The sequence below is a fragment of the Grus americana genome, chromosome 2 (genome assembly GCF_028858705.1).
Source record: "Grus americana isolate bGruAme1 chromosome 2, bGruAme1.mat, whole genome shotgun sequence".
In the NCBI taxonomy this organism is placed as follows: domain Eukaryota; kingdom Metazoa; phylum Chordata; class Aves; order Gruiformes; family Gruidae; genus Grus; species Grus americana.
The window spans coordinates 119,568,766-119,586,960 of record NC_072853.1 but is presented as its reverse complement, the minus strand read 5'-3'; the positions used below and the strand labels follow the sequence as shown (position 1 = coordinate 119,586,960).

Below are 18,195 nucleotides of genomic sequence, written 5' to 3'. Positions count from 1 at the left end.
TAGCTTACAGCCTCCTAACAAGAGATACTCCATACTTATACAAGTATTTGACTATTTACTTATTAGTCCACAATCCACTAAAATAATGTTTTCGAGAGACAGAATCACAGGTGACATCTTGCCATCAGCTGAAGTGACATTGATTGAAAAGACAGTTTCATTCTTTTGTGTGACCAAGGTAACGGAAGATGGCCGTAGGATTACCTCCAGGATTACTGACAGCCTAGATGCAGCTGCAGCAAAGCCTTTAAAACTAGTCACATTTTCAACATTCCTACTAGAAACACAGGAAAGTAAAGGGGGGGGAGAAGCAGGAAACCCAAAGTCAAAACAGAAGCAAGAAACTCATGACCTCCTGCAGGTTCCAGAACTACATAAAATTATTCAAGAACTATATAAAAACTATAAGAATAGTTCAAGAACTATGTAAGCCATAGGACCATAGCAGCAAAGCATTGCCCTCCTGTTAATGACAGGTCTTCTATCATGATAGAATGGCACCCTCCCTTCCAGTGTTATGCTCAGAGCAAAACCGGAAAGTCCACCATGCATTCATGAAAATGGGGTGGAGGGGAAGGAGGAGATGCCACCAGCACATTAGCAGGCACCCTCACTGACAAACCCTACACTAGCCAAGAGATATTAAACTCTTGTTGTGTCTTAACCAAAGTGTTTCTGAACAGCAGAAAAATTTGATTAAATCCCTGTCACCTCCAACAGGCTTCACTTCTAATTGCTTCTTGATTTAAAGTTCTTTTAACTGAGATGCAAACATTGAGTTCTATGCTGTTTCCAAATTATTTCGCTTCCAACATGCTTGACAAAAACTAGCTAAATTCAGAACATCCTTTCAAGCTGGAAGTGCTGCGGAAACACATCATGATTTGCAGCCTGTATCCTCCAATATCTACTAGCCAAATTATAATCCAAACAGTACCAAGAACCACAGATCATTTGCCATAAGGCCGTATTAGGTTTACAAATTTCTAACACACTGAAGAACTGTGTTAAGGAAAATCTACTATGATTTCTGAAAATACTAATCCTGTTGTAAATGAGCTTTACAGGGAGATGTATGCATTTTTCTTCATGAAGTCTGGATAGCAGTCAACAGTAATAGTAAAATTATTTTACTCATTCCAAAAAACAAAAAAAGACAGTACATTTGAGTTCAGCTGCTTTCAGGAGAACTTTAAGTCATAACTAGGAGGAGAAAAGGATAAAAGCAATAAAGGGAGCAAGGCATAAGCAAATACATTGACCAATTATAATTCATTCAAAAATAAAGGAATGGGCCGTTACAGTCTTCTCTGGTGTGCAGTTGAAAGACTTGCTCTAACCTCAGACACAGAGCCAAATATACACGAACTGCAAATAAAGGCAACAGGAGATTAACAACTTACCCCATGTTCAATTACAGTGAGAAGTATTACTCTGTAGTAACTGCCCATATGTTAGCTTCTACCTCTAAGCAAACATGAAGCTCCTTTCCATGTACCTCAAGGGTAAACTATAATTATCTCACATTTATCATAGGGTAGGATCATATACTTAGGTAGCACCCATTACAGCAATACTTTGTGGTATATTAACTTGCATACCACCCTCAGTTGAGATACAACAGCTGATAACATTTGCATGCCTAAAATATTTTAAATGCAAAACTTAACATGTTCATTTATACTACTACTTTTTAATAATTATTATTTTTGCAAGGGTAACAAAAGCAAATCCATTTTATTTCACATACACAAACAAGTGTTAGAAAGTGTTACAGTTAGAAAATATCTCCAAAGACACTTCTGAAACAACACTTTGGAAATGTTGACAAAGTGTTTTGACATCTTTGGAATTCTCTCCTTTTTCCTTTAGCTGAAAGTGTTCACCAATTTCATTTAGAAAGAAAAACACAGAATTCTGCCATTTGTGAAACAAAGAAAGATCAGCTATCTCTAGCATACACTTCTTAAATTGGTCAGTTCCATTCCCTTCTGAAAGTTGTATCTCAGTCCTTTGAGCTCACCATAAACACAGAACGTGCCTATAAACACTAAAAATTGAGCTTCCCTCTAGGTACATGTTGTGACATTTCTGGAAAGCAAGCAGATCAGTTTGTAATGGTTCATTTTGGAAGGAGGCAGAATGGTGAAGAATTCAGCACAAGTTTTATTAAATCTTAAATTAGAAAGTAGCTATCTTCCCATGAACTTCTCATGACAGAAGTTCCTAGGCTCAGGACAGATTTCTAAGAATTGGTGTCCCATTTAGCACATCTCATTCCTCCAGCACAGTTTTAAGTAGGGAGTTCCCATGACAATTAAAAGTTCTGGAGAATCCGAAGGATGAGGTGTTAAGTGAATACCAAATCATCACAGCAATTTAAGATCCACCTTCACCTCTGCCGATTCAGTAGTTTGAGGGATATCCTGTGACACACTCCCTAAGCTTCAGCATAGTGAACAAAACACTCATTTTGCTCGTACTAATATAGTGGCCTTACCTTCTCTAAGTGCTCCTTCCACACACTGAACATATGTTTGCCATGCAGATTCTGACAGGCTTTCAGTTCTTCATAGGCCTCAGAAAGGAAACATTAGCAAGTATCCAAAATGCACCTTTTTATAATCATAATGACAGACAGTAGGAGACAGGTCCACACTGATTTCAGTGCCCAAAGGCAACTCAACTTCATGGCACCCTTATTCCACTCTGTCACTTTCCTGTGCTGCTACTTACAGCTGTTCCTGGTTCTGCTCTCAGCTGAGGGCACAGGAGCTGGCCACAAAAAAGGCCAGAGAGACTTCATTGTCTATGAAGAACAGAGACAATGGAGATTCTTTAAGTAAGCAAAGGCAAAGACTATCCCTTGATTCACCAACAATATTTCCTCTTGAAATAAAAACATCAGCAAATCCAATTTCCAGTCAATATTATTTTCCTTAAATCTAGTATCTCTGAAATATTATAATACTTTTTAAGAATAGTTACTGCCTTGTAGGTAAAAGCAGCAGTCTTTTCTTTTAGAGACCTTAGTGTTTCTTAAATGTGTACTTTTGAACTTCCATAATGTATGTGTTTCTGAAAAAAGTATTAAGTCAAATTTTAAATTTAAATGACAAGTCATATTTCAGATTGACAAACTTCATGATGAGCAGTATCTCTTACTTTCTTGAAAACCAAAGGTGACTATATGTAAGACAGGAAGCCATACAGTTTCAGACAGATCCATCAAGATTGATGCGGCCAAGGACAGGTCTACAGCATGTTGCTATAGAAACTCACAGTAAAATCATTCCCTTCTGGAAAAAAAAAAAAACAAAACCCAACACATTTCAAATACAACATTTCTTCCAAAACTGTAAGATTTGGCACATACTGCATATGACTTAGTGAACATTGTATGGAAATGAATTTACAGCATCCCTGTACTGTAAACTCTAATATGAAGAATAAGCCCTGAATAAGTTACATTATGTAACCCTTCTTTTTATATTTATTTACATGTTTTACCATAACTTGGGAAAGTACTACAAATTGTACTACTATAGCAACACCTGCATAGAGAAAACAACACTTAAGGTAGACTTAGGCATGTATAGATAACAATTGTATGTTGGTAAAAGATCTTGACCTGTAAATTTACCTAAGCTGGATAAAACCACGCTCCTTCAATAAAGCTATAGGTTTCATACAGTATATCCACAGATCTTTTAATCACTTTTCTTCCCAGCAACTTAAACTGGTTCCTGGAAAGTCACCTCTCCAGGCACTATTGCTTTCAGTTTCATCTTCAGAAGCATCAGATTCTGAACCAGACACTTATTTCCCTCTCAAAAAAAAATCTTAATCTTTACTTTAGATAGTGCAATACATATATTGACCCAGTTATTTTGTGCATCTCTCCCTGGTTCCTCCAGGGGAAAAATAAAAATAAAAATTTAAGAACCTCGTAAGAAAATTTCTTCTCCTGCTCTCTAGCATTGTTTCGTTTAATACCCACGAGGGTGTCCCAACTCTCCATCCTCCTTCTAATAAAACAAGCTTTCTTTACCAAAAGGCTGAATGTTTTAGCAATTACCTGCTAGATGACGCGGTTTTCTCTCTCAGGTTAATTATTCACCCAGCAGTGCTTACATGAGACTAGAAAATTATCAGTTTTTTGCTTGCATATTTGCATTTTGGTCCAGTACAGCAGCAAAAAGATGACAGACATACAGTAGATGAGCCCAACTTTCAATGTGGTATTTGCCCAGATCTAGCTAACCTCTGCAGAATCAACAACTCCAAATTCACAGGGCAATGATGGGGCAGAACTCAAGAGGTTCATCCTCATGCCCAAGGCATGATCCAGAATAGAGCCTTGAATACCCTATCCTTAAAACCTGTAACACAGATTCTAAAATTTCCCCAGCAGCCTCTTTCCTCAGCAGATTTCTTCTATCAGCCCATGAACATCTCTATATTTTTTCCCATGAACTAACACTGAGCTTTAATAAAGAGGTTTCTGATAAACTGAGTAGCATATTTAACAAGATTAGTATCTTGTTTCTTCAGAAATAAAGTTGAAGCACTTTCTCTGCAAAAGACACTTAAAATTTAACATTTTCATTGTGACTAAATTGTACAGACAGGAGTCCATACTCAAGAGAACCCCCCTTCCCTGCACTGCAGCACTAGTCAGATGAGAGAATATTACTCCTACAAGTCACATTTAACAGCTTAAGACTCTTCATACACAAGATATCAGAAATTAAATATTGATTTTACATTATAGTTATTCATTATCACTATGCACACTCACTCCTTTTAGCTAAACTATGGTCGTTAATTTGATTAGTCATAACCCACGATGAAGACCAAATTACCACAAAAAAAAGCCTGCAATAAGTTTTATAATATCTCCGCAACATCACCCTGCTTCCTTTATTAAATACTTACCCACAGGTCATGCAAGTTCAGCACAGTGTACATGGACTATACTTCAGCTACATCTCCCATGGCCTGTCCAATGTTGAAAGTGTTAGCTGAAAACATTTCTTTCTATACAAATTTCTCTAATACTCCCTAAAGCTAGGCTTTTTCTTTTTGCACCTTTTCATAAACATCATCTCTCGTGTTTTTTCATGCTTGGCTCACCAGCATTTCCTCTCAGTTGAAACTGCATTTGTAAATACATTTTAAAAAAGCCAAAACTCACATCTGGAATTGCCTGTATTAAAACACTTGGCACAAAATTCAAGAATTACAGTTCCGGGAATAAGGTCCTGCATTTGCCAAATAACTTGTTGAGAAGTTCCATCCGTGCTGTCCCTATAGCATCTATATGGCATTCAAATAAGGACAGTCATAGCGGGTTCCCATTAGTCACAAGCAAGATGCACAGAACTGGTTTTAGAGGCACCTAAACATAAGCTGCTCTTTGGAAGCACCTTGGTGTTTTTTCCTCTATTAGGCAGAAAAAATTTGGACCAAAACCTATAACTTAAATAGATGAAAGTTCTTTGCTTCTAATGCCAGCTTCTTTACAGTGCCCTGATTTTTCTCTTGTAAAGCATAAACTAGGTCCTACTGTCTTGTCAACTGCAATCACCTTCTCTGCTTATAGGTGCAGCAGGGACCAATGCTGAGTCAGCAGAACTTACACACTAGCTTTACACCAGGACCATCAGGTGTCAGAGCAGGGAGTTTTGGGCAAATCAAAAAAAGAAGGGCTGCAGACTCTAACCACTATTGCACTGTGCATGAAGTGAGATTTATCATTGCTGAAATACCTACTTCCTTGTCTAATCCCAAACATAGCAAACATTATTTGACAGCAAGCACCAGACTTGGATCAGTATTTCTTGAAATTAGCAACAAGTAACAGTTTCTAAATGCATTTTAAAGTGCATTCTTACTGACTCTGCAGCCAAAACAACCATTAGCTATCTGGCTTTCATGCAGAATTCATCCAGGTCACTAACAATTTTTTGATAAGCAACTTAATCCTGACCTGAGAATATGGCTGTTGAAACATTAAACACTACTTTGAGAGAGGCCTACACAGCAACAGTGTAAAGCATCTAGTACACAGACGAAGTTACTGACAAGTCTTAATCCTGACAGCCTGCATGAGCTAGGAAACAGGTTTCTTTGCATCTTGGAACACTATGTAACAAAATTGGTGATAATCTATAAAGATGTCTTGCTCATAATCTTGTTAATGAACCCTTACTTCCAGGAAACAGCTGTACTACCCTAAATAGGTTTTAATCTTGTCTTATAAGCCAAAGCAGTAGCAAAATAAGATATTAAGTTGCAGCTATGATTCTGATGAATCATTCATTGCACTCAAAAATAAGTTTAGACAGATGAGTGCTAAACTTGACAGCTCAGCAGAGCCTTGCACTGGAGAAGCGTGCGGCTGTGTTATGCTGGGAATCACAAAGAGCACCTTTCTCAGAGGAGTAAACCACTTTAAGACCTTTTATCACAGGGAGAGAATACGTGTGTCAGGACAGCTCATAAAGAAGTGCTAGCCATTCTTCTTAGCACAGTGTGGCCATACTCTCAAGTCTCATGGGCAGAAGCAGGGATAGGAAGTTGTATGTTACAGCTTCCTTCTCTGGATCCCTTGAGGAATTAACGAGCAGGCACAGGAACCAGAACAGTGCCTACCCGCTACAAAAAAAAAATTTAAAAAATTAAAAAAAAAAATCAGAGTAATGGACAGGAATGCTCCTTGTGCTCTCCCAACGCTGTTCATCAGAGTGAAGGGAAGGCAAGCTAAATTTACAAAATCACTTTGAGCCACAAAGTATTGATTGGAAGTTCATCTGCTGGAGCGCTGAGCCTTGTGGAGATGAGACCAATCTCCCATTCCTTCCTCATGAGGAAAACGGCTTTAAAATGTCTTTGTCTGGAGGCGAGGAGGGGAGGGAAGACAGACAGGTTTTTTTGGTTGTTTTTTGTTTGGTTTAAGGTACTTAAATACAAGCCTGCCACAGGAAGGAGGAACAAGAACTAATACGCAGAATCAACAGATAGCTACCCAACTGTCTGACTTGACATTTTGCCAGCTGGATATGACTCACTCAGACAATATTTCGATTAACAGAGGTTGGAAGGAGTTTAATATTTTATCCACTACAAGACCCATGACACATACTGTGAATACACTGAAGTCTACTGCAGTCTGACATGAAAAAGCATCAAACCGGTTTCTGGGTTTTGTCAGGTACAAGAATTTATTTCTAAGAAGCCTCTTCACAAGTCTACTTACTTATGCTGCACTGGGCTATGATGCAAAAGGAGCAGAAAGAAGAAAGCAGGCAAAAGCAACTCTCTTAATTTAAAAGATTTCATCATCTTCTACACAAGACTCTATTCTAGCCTCTTACCAATTCTTTGGCTAAAAGAAAACTAGAACGAGAGCAGAGAGGGTCCTCCAGTGAGCACACAACTCTCTTTTTCTGCAAATAAAGCACTGCTGGAGATTTGATCATGAATCATTGCAGTTTATCTTTACCACAACTGAAAATACAACTGCATAAAGGCAGGCAGCAAAGTTGATAATTCACCAACTCAGCTACAAAAGACAAAATCAGGCAAGACGTGGTGACGTTTCTGCCTGTGGGTGACAGTCGACTCTCAATGCTTCCCTTGTGCTGCTCCTGTTATCCCACGTAACTATATTAAGCAATTAACATGTTATGATCACATGGCCGTGTGGTACCAGAAGGTCAGTAATTTTTCCTTGTAAATACATTTTCCCAGGTGGTTAAGAGCAGTGCTTTAAACAAAAGAGAACCACGTCCCCTGCAATGAAACATTTTTAATCCATGCCCAATGCAAGTTTCTGAAGGTCCTTGCTAGGATACTGCCATAAATGGCTGATTCAGCATTCACAATGGCATTGGAAACTTTTCTTAATCAATAGTTATAGGAAGATGGCTTAAGTCGCTTAGGCCGTGGCCTTCTACAGTAAAGCAGCTGCTGACGGATAAAGCATCAGCTCTGACAGCAGCTGATCAGCACTGAGCCCGTTCTATGCCTGTCCCCTTTCCCACTCATCTAACTTTTATCCCTTTGCAGTTGCTCCAAATGTTAAATTCAGCATCACAACAACCATCTTTTAACCTGTCAACATGGCTAAAACATAACAGGTTAGGAACATCTACCCCAATAAGGTGATCCATCAATTTTTTTTCTGTAAAATGATGATTTCTGTCATTTAAAACACCCTGACTTCTCAGCGTTCCTGACTTGAAACAAATGGGCAAGCATGTTTATAAATACAGTGGTAACTGTAAAAACAAAACCAAAGGGGGAATTGATTTTGCCCACAGCAAAGCAGAAGAAACTGTGGAAGTCTGGAAAATTGAATACACAGGCAGTAAATGGAAACAAATGAAAAGCAGCAATCTCTCTTACACATCTGTTTATGTAAAGAGGCCTATCTCATGAACACACATTTGGTCTTGTAAACTCTTATAAGCTCTCCTCTGCCATTTCTTTAAAAAAATTAAAAACAAAACAACAAAAAACCAACAAAACAAACTGCAGATATGACAAAAGTTATACACAGCAAAATGTTAAAAGTTCAACCCTCAAAACAGTCCAACCTTCCTCATTGCTAACATTCCACAGATGCATGAAGTCTGAAATTCAAGATTAAGAAAGTAAATTTGTCCATGAGAAAACAAACCATTAGTGTATCCAGTCAGCTTGGTCAAAAAGCCAGCTATGATTATTAGTGTCCCAGTATCCCCGAGACAGCCTGCAGAGCTTCTGCGGCAGAGGTGACATACACAAGGCTGTAATAGTGCAGCCTAGTCCTGAGCATACATGCCAAGCAACTCAAATCCATCACCTTCCTAATTATACCAGATCTGCCTGGTTTGCCTACTTCAATTGATTCACAGAAAATCAAGCCCATCTATTTACAGGTCTGTGTTATAATTTTAGCCTCAATGATTCTGGATGATTACACTAACATCAGAGTAAATAAAAACATAACACTACTGCCAAAGAACAGAACCAACATATAATCAAAATAGAAAGACTATGAGTGAACAAGCAACAAAGAACAGTAAATATTATTAATCTGATACCAGGCTGAGAGCCATAGCAAAAAAAGAAACTGAACTGATATGAAGCAGTAAGGTATAATAAATCAACCACACTAATTACTAACTATTTACATATGGTTATCTTGTTATCTCACTATTTTTAGCCAACTAATTTTGGTGGGGTTTTTTCCCCACAAAATGTACATGAAGAGCCTGTCTGATAACAGTAACTTGAAGTTGGGAGAAAGATTTAAATTAAAGAACCACTGCTAAAAATTGTCACTGCAGAGAGATTCAAAACAGCTTTGCAGCAGAAAAAGATGATCAGTACGGGCTTTTCTCCACACATTCATTGTATTATTTTGTTTACAGAATATGGAAAAATAAATTAACATGTAACAACTGCAATATTGTAAAAGACATTAGAATATTAGCTCTAAAATAGTTGCCATTTTACTACCTTAAAAACATTTATTAGAGGTGAAAATAAACTTCATTGCTTGTAGTGTGTGTCGTGGTTTAACCCCAGCAGGCAACTATGCATCACACAGCTGCTCACTCACTAACCCCTGCAGTGGGATGAGGGAGAGAATTGGAAGAGTAAGTGAGAAAAAACTCTTGGGTTGAGATAAAGACAGTTTAATAGGTAAAGCAAAAGCCGTGCACGCAAGGAAAGCAAAAAACCTGAATTCATTCACCACTTCCCATGGGCAAGCAGGTGTTCAGCCATCCCCAGGAAAGCAGGGCTCCATCACACGTAACGGTGACTTGGGAAGATAAACACCATCACTCCAAACGTCCCCCTCTTCCTTCTTCCCCCAGCTTTATCCGCTGAGCATGTCACCATATGATGTGGGATATCCCTTTGGTCAGTTGGGGTCAGCTGTCCTGGCTGTGTCCCCTCCCAACTCCTTGTGCACCCCCAGCCTCCTCGCTGGTGGGGTGGAGTGAGAAGCAGAAAAGGCCTTGGCTCTGTGTAAGCACTGCTCAGCAGTAACGAAAACATCTCTGTGTTATCAACACTGTTTCCAGCACAAATCCAAAACACAGCCCCATACCAGCTACTATGAAGAGAATTAACTCTATCCCAGCCAAAACCAGCACAGTATGTTACTTAACTTCAGCTTTGCTACTGGCAGCTGAAGAGTTATCAACCACTCAGTTTTCTTAGCTTTCATTGTTCTCCTGATATAGTGGAAATCTGTCATATTACTCCCTTAAGTAGTTCTTGATCTTTAGAAATAATTTCTACCAATAGGAATAATTCCAGAGAGAGATCTCTGAAACAGCTACTTAATCTTTGTCATGAAAAAAACAAAAAATAAAACTATCTATAGTACGAAGAATTGTACAGAAACCCTACTTTAAGAAAGTATCACACACAAAAGCTTCAACAGTTCCATCCAAAGACTAATGTTGCTACCTGGAATTAATTACAGGAAGAAAAAAAAACACCAACAAAAAAAACTACCTTCAGATATAACTTGGGTTTGAATTTATTAACAGCAGTCTAATACTTTATATATATGCCAGTTTTTTCTTTTAAAAAAAGATTATAAACCTTGACAATACTTCTAAAGTTAAACTATACAGTAGGCTTTGCCAGTTGGTAACTTTCTAAAAACAAAGGCAATAGAGTCAAGAACATCAAAGCAGACATAAGAAATAATCTGCTTTCTTACAGACTGAAAAATCTAATCTATAGCAAGGTATAAGTTTCTTGTATGATTACATTTTCTATTACACAGTAAGACAAAAAGATGTGTTGCTACATCCTTCCTTTTAACTCTGCATTTTGTAAAAAAATGGAGTAGCCCAACGGAAAAAAAAAAAAAGGAGTCATAGCTTTTAAGTCTGAAGTAAGCTTTGAACTTCACTGGCAATCTTTAAGATCATTAAAATTGTTTAAACTCATATCTTAAATATCAGCCTATACTTCAGAACTTTGACTTTGTTAATATGGCTCATTACGTGCAGGACTTTTAACGTACTTGAATACTTGCAAAAGGCATGAACTACACTCAGGAGAAAAAAATTTACATACTCATATATAATCTGAGTTGAGTCCATGTGTTTCTCCTATTGTCCAGTGTTTTATCTCCCTTCTCACACCAATTTTCTACTGGTGATCATTCAATTATCGAGTCTCATGAACAACTTCAGCAGCAAAATGGTAAAATACTAACACCAGCAAAAAGTTTATCCAGGCTTTCTGATCAATTTTTTGTGGGCATGCCTTCCATCCTCCCCCCTCTTCCTCTCACTATAGGATCTAGTCGTACAGAATAGGTAAGATGCCCCAGAATTTGCTAACTGTGGTATGCTTGCTCCAGTCACATAAAAACAGCCAGAGAAAGCCCCTGTACTTGCCCTCTTTAAACTGTTTCTAGAATCTCTTGGCTTTGTTGTAAAAGACTACCAAAAATATTCAGTAAAACCCAGGGAAAAACAGACATTAAAAAAAATATCTGCATGGCATCCTCATCCAGTCTTTCCTCTCTGCTTGCACTACCAACCCAAGCAAGAACTTGCACAGCATGCCAAAATTGAATTAGGCCTATGCCACAAGCCTTCTTTCTTGTTCCTAGCGTTCCAAGTAGTTTCAGAAAATAGAAAACTGATAGACAGGATTCCTCTCAATTCCAATTGCACATAATATATATACCTAGTTTTATGTTTATTTCAGTCATCTTCCTGCTCTGCTGACTTCAGCTCGATGCTAAATGATAAAGAAACAAATCATACCTGTGATACCAGTAGTATGGTAAGAGAATGTGCATTTGCCAACTATAGATAGAGACTTCAGACTATCCTAGAGAATAAATAATGATGTGTTCAAAGAAGGTAATAAAAAAAATCAGCATAATAATTCAAGGAAATATTTTTGAAACTACAAGAAAAATATGGCATCTACCAATTCAGTCTGTTAGTAGCCCCCTGGTCACATGCCAAAGTTCCCACACTAAGAAATTACTCTGCAACGAGGTTTTGGGGTTTTTTTCTGGGTTGTTTCTGCTTGCAATCATTTTGTACATAGATTACTGAAAGCAAAGTTAACTTCTCAATACCAGGGATGAAATGTCCCATTGATTACTTTCGGAGAAAGAGATGAGTAGAACTTCTTCATCTTCAGATGTCTGCAGAGACAAAGTTTCTGAATAAAAGGAACTGACTACAGCAAGCAACAGATTAACATATGCTTCTGTTTATGTTAAAGTCAACCACTACTTAGCCTCTACCCAGGAGACATACGCAGATGAATTTAGAGACCATTGTTGTGGTTTAGGCCAGGATAGACTAAACACAAAAATTAATTACTACTCAATAATTGAATTCACATGGAAAAGTTTGGATCTTTATTGCCTATGTGATAGGAATGACTATTAATGCATAGAACACAAAAGAGCTGTGTACTCTGTTTTTCCCTAAAACCAGCTGTAATAATCCAAAGAAACCAATATTTTTAATCATGTTTTTATTCCTACCTCAACCTTTCCTCTTCTTTCTTACGAAGGCTGAAATCTCGCTGAACCACCTGGAGCACGTGCTCTGCTTCTTCATCAGTCAAGCCAGAAAGATCCAGTTTTCTCCCCATTATATACGCTGTCCTGGATATGAATAACTATAAGGAATATCTGAAATCAGAAACAGAAAAAAGCAAAATAAATTGAAAGCACTGGTATTTTTCCCAAGTGCGTTGAAATCACAGGCACATCTGCCCAACAAAAAAAGTTGTTGCCATAAGCATCAGAGAAGAAAATGATTCATTTCAGAATTATTTTTCAAGTTCCATGTCCTGAAAGCAATCACCCCCAATTTAAAAATAAACGTAAAAGATAAATTATTTGGGATATTAAGTAATATTGAGGGAAGACCTCAGTGCTGCCCTCAACAAGAAACACGTTAAACTAAGGTGAAATTTGGTTTAGACATTTCTTAAGATTTTATGCCATGCATTTGCAAAACTGTTTGCAAAATGCAATCCCTGAGACTGTATATGAACCAAGAACATGCTCTCCTGTAACGCTCAAAAATATTTTGTACTACCAACTAAGAAACCAGGAATTATTTTGAAACACCATAAAAAAAAAAGTAAGCATATATATATATATTTCAAATGCATTTCCAAAAGTGACTGGGAAGATTTAGATGTCACTACCACCACAATATCATTATTTCCCCTTTCTGTGAATGACAATGGAGGAGAAAAAGTAGTAGTCAATGTTATGTGTGAATTGAAGGTACTATAAAGTTTGCACTAGAGCTTGGTCCATTTATTTCATTAATGAATTATCAACAATTTGTCCTAATTTATTTTCTTGTGACTTTTATTAATTTTGTTGAATTCTAGTCAATTCATCTGTCAGTATTAATTTCTGTAATTTGATCGATGTAATGATTCGGGCAATCACAAAGGTGTCCATATCTACATTAAGTTATGGTTTCAGAAGCATCACACCATTTTTGCAGCTTTGTTATGAGCTCCTAGCAATGTATATAATAATTACAAACACACAAAAATTCTTACATTATACTGAAGAGGCAACTGTTACTGCCTCTTTATCCATGATAAGTGTCAAGTGAATAAAGCTATGTAAAACATGTAAGCTGGTTATGTCTCAAAAAAACACCCCTAAGCAACACTACTATGGCATACAATTAAGTGGTCCAAATAGTATAGCAAGAAGCAGCACGGGGGAAAAGAAGAAAAAAAAACCTCCTTTACTTTCTAAACATAATTCATTTGTTATACTTGGATGATGATGGGGGATGTGGTTGGTTGGTTTTTGTTTGGGTTTTGGTTTGTTTTTTTATACAGTATTTACCTTCCTTCAATCATCTGGTTATAGTTCTTCAAACGGAAAAAACCCCACACGTGGAAGGAGAGTATTACTTATTTTTTCTATTTTGGTAAGGCTATCAATGAAGTTTAGAATACACTCTTCATTCAAGGAAACAACACTTCAACAAAAACAAACCGATTGGATAGAAGCTTAGGTGAAATCAGGATGACAAGATCCTTCCAGTGAGACACATGCTCACCATACAGCTAACAAAGGTCACAATGGAAGAGTATGCTCTGGCTTGACTCTTTGGGTTTACTAAGGAAGCTGAACAGGAACATCAACAATGAGTTAATAAACGCTATAAAAGTGCACTTTTAAATAAAATTACCCTAATTTTTGTAGAAAAAAGTGCCACAGGAACAAAGGACTACTGCAGTCTTCACTGACCCCACTTGCAGGGCCAAAAAATGTACATTAAAATTAAAGGTTGGCTAAAATATAGTGAGGAACAACCGGCATGATTTTCTTTCATCCCACACGCGCATAAATCTTCCTGAAATTTACGAGAATGTTAAGACTTTCCCCTGTCCCTTCATCCACTGTCCTTGTACCAAAGCCTCACTGGGCACTGGCAAGCTTAAGAACTGGTGAGGCAGGGCTTACTGAGGTTACGCTTACACATTGCGGCTCAAAGACAGAACAATCAGCGCCCTGGGACATGTTCTTTGCTTCAGGCTTTGGGATACCTCTTCAGCTCTTCCCATGCAAAGCACTTCAGCGCAAAGGCCTCTGACTTTCTAAAAGCATCGAAGGGCTTCACTACAGGAAAGCCACATCTGCAGCGAAGTAAGCAGGACTTTTCCAATTAACTTTTTTCACACCCATACACTTTATGGGAGAAACAGAGGTTATAAACTAAAAGGAAATAAAACTACTTTAAGCAATTGCTGGAGCCAGTAGACACGCCTCCATGACAGGGCTAAGTTGTCTGAGACACAAGACAATGAAGATACCAGGATATCAAAGATGCCATTCCAGTTGTTCTTGTGCATCAAGCTAACAACTGTAATTAACATTCTCATAATAAGTTCTCCCTTCAGGTCTTCATCAAAATGTTTTTGGAAACTTTGTCAAAATTTACACTGTTTTTTCCACATATACAAACCGTGGTTCATCAGTAAAGAAAGTTATCCCTTTGATCTAGCCACCACTGCCGACTGAGAGCATATATTAGAAGGGGGAAATTTAGAAATTTACACCTAAATCTGGAGTTAAGAGGGCAGCCCCACTACCTCTGACTTTTTGCGGTCAGCAAAGACTTAATTTCAAGTATGCATAGACTTTAGAATCGACTAACTTCTGATTTTCATGTGGTTTATTTACCTATAAGACCCTCAGTCTGCACTCCAATGTTCCATTAACCTCTACGGAACTCATGTGGTTTTTCCCAGGAAATAACTTTTTCATCACATTACAAAATCACCTCTGATCTGGAAGTATCACAGCAGTTTATAAATATTTATAAACAATGCTCAATTGGGGTTTTTTTCAGTAGATCCAGATTACGCATTTTGGAAATACACGATGACAAATCCTCTAGAGGAAGTGTAACAAGTTACATTTTTAAGAAAACAACAATAGAATAGTTTCTCAGCCTGAAATAACTTCTGGCCTCAACTGAAATAACTTAACTGAGGTTGTTCAGATTTTTACCTTCGCAAGTAATATTTCTTTGCTAAACCTCAAACTGAATGCAAAATTTAAGCTTTAAGAGACATTACAAGGAATAACATAATTCGCTAGAAAACTTTTGCTCAACAAATTAACACACTGTAACAGGAAAACCTAGGCTTACAATACATGATAGGGTATTGTTTGAGTAATACTCTAATCTTAATACTTCTTACTGTTTTAAGATCTAATTAAGACTTCCACATTGAAAAGATTTCTTGAATTTAATCTCAAAATAAACCAACCAAACCACAAACCCCACAAAACAACTACAAAAACCCTACAGAAGAACAAGCAAATGAAATGTATTTCAAGAACAAGCAATGTTTCTGAATTTTAAAATGGACAAGAATATCAACACAAAAAATGAGGGCAAGTAGTATATTTCCTAGTCACTCATATGATAGCTAAACTGTTTGGACTTGCAGACTCAGCAGCAGATTAGCATTAGAGGGTGGGGAGAAAGCCCACAAACTTTTTTTTTTAAAGCACCAACTAACATTTAAAACAGATTCTCTGCTTGACAAAGAGCCACGTTATAAAGTTGATTATGCAAGTGGTCACACTGACCGTTGTACAACATAGACATCTCAGTTTTATGCTGTAGCAAAAAAATAAAAAAAAATTAAAAAGTCAGAGAATCCTAGAACTTTTCAGGTTGAAAAAGACCTCTAAGATCATCAAGTCCAACTGTTAACCTAACACTGCCAAGTCCACAAACCATGTCCCGAAGCACCACATCTACAGGTCTCTTAAATACCTCCAGGGATGGTGACTCAACCATTCCCCTAGGCAGCCTCTTCCAAAGCTTGACAACCCTTTCACAATGAAGAAATTGTTCCTAACATCCAATGTAAACCTCCCCTGGCACAACTGGAGGCCATTTCCCCTTGCCCTGTCACTTGTTACTTGGGAGAAGAGACTGACACCCACCTGGCTACAAACAACCTCCTTTCAGGGAGTTGTAGAGAGGGATAAGGTCTCCCCTCAGCCTTCTTTTCTCCAGGCTAAACAATCCCAGTTCCCTCAGCTGCTCCTCATAGGACGTGCTCTCTAGACCCTTCACCAGCTTCATTGCCCTTCTTTGGACACGCTCCAGCACTTCAATGTCCTCCTTGTAGTGAGAGGCCCAAAACTAAGCACAGGGTTCAAGGTATCAAATCAGCACTGGCGAGGGTGCAGCTGGAGTGCTGCGTCCAGTTTGGGCTCCCCAGTACAGGAAAGGTATGGACTTACTGGAGCAAATCCAGCTCAAGGCCACAAAGATGATCAAGGGACTAGAGCATCTTTCACAAGAGAAGATGCTGGGAGCACTAGGACTGCTCAGCCTGGAGAGGAGAAGGCTCAGGGGAACTATACACTGTGTATCTGGAAGAGATCCCTCCAATATCCTGGCACTGCAAACAAGGTCCTAAATTCCTTCCATTTCTGAGTAAATTTTTAATTGAGGTTTCACTTGTTTCCACAACACAGTATCATTTTTGCTTTAAAATGCTGCACCTGTGCATTAATGAAATGTGATACTTGAGGAGCCAATATGACAAACTCCTTCGACCCAGCTATTTGCAATCAAAATATTTCATATAGAATACCTTTCCCCTCACATGTTCTCAGCTTTAGAGTCACCAAACTAAAGACTAGAGCTTTTCTACTCTGTTCTGCCACTCTACCACTTCTAGTATTTTCTAGGTAGAAAACTGAGAAGAAAAAAAAACCCTTCTAGTAATTATATCTTTGATTCTGTTGCCAACCAACTCATCTTCACTTACTTCAGCAGACTTTCAGGACCTAAAGCTGCTCGATTTGTCTTGTCATTACAGTTTGGCATTTGACCAACTTCTGCAGAAGTCTTCTAGTACCTTGAGAAATTCCTTGTATAATCTTATTGGTGAACATTTTGCCCTTTAAATCATACAACAAGATACTCATCTTTCTAAGCCAAAAAGGAAGACAAGTGCTTTGTCTACAGCAGAGCTCCTTCACCACATCTCATATTTTAAAAAAAGTTTTGTTTAATGAAAATCCAAAAGAAGTGATCACATTGCCAGCACAAGGTCATTATGCTAAATTTTTAATGTAAATGTAACAATATATATCATATATAAATTATATGTCACACGCTTTATTTGGTGACAAAAATAAGGTCTGAGTGTTGAAAGTGTAAAGGGGATTCCTGGGTTTTGAATTATGCTAACATGCTTGAACAAAACAGACTTTAGCCAAAAGAAAACATTTAAAGAACATTACTGTCCAAAGTCATGTCTGCTACAGCTAGCACATCATTAAGTCTAAAATGAGGCATAATTAACATTGGTCACAAATTTCTCAATCTTTTTTAAACTGCAAGAAAGTCTAGAAGCTGCAGTAAACACCACTGAGGATATTCTTCCCTTTTCACTGGAAATAAACCAGTGTCCCAAGATAACAAGAGGGAAAACATACTTTTTGAAAATACAAAGCCACCTCTTTGGATGAAAAATTAAGCACAGCCCAACTGACTTCAGCATGAGGACTTGTATCTGGTATGCCACATTTTAAATTAGATGCAAGACAAAGATCTCAAAGAGGATGTTACTCTTTGTACCCACACTGATTTTAACTGAGATTTACTGCACATATTTCCTGGT

At 37.8% G+C, this 18,195-nt stretch overlaps 1 protein-coding gene across 2 annotated transcripts in view; it reads right to left on the bottom strand.

Annotated features, from left to right (window-relative positions):
* MYRIP (myosin VIIA and Rab interacting protein) overlaps positions 1 to 18,195 on the bottom strand; it is a 239,194-nt gene that overhangs the window by 211,944 nt on the left and 9,055 nt on the right. For both annotated transcript variants that reach the window (XM_054817522.1, XM_054817526.1), the window contains exon 2: positions 12,536 to 12,685. In XM_054817522.1, coding sequence (XP_054673497.1) covers positions 12,536 to 12,645 — 110 coding nt within the window. In that variant the 5' untranslated portion in view covers positions 12,646 to 12,685. The remainder of the gene's footprint in view (positions 1 to 12,535; positions 12,686 to 18,195) is intronic.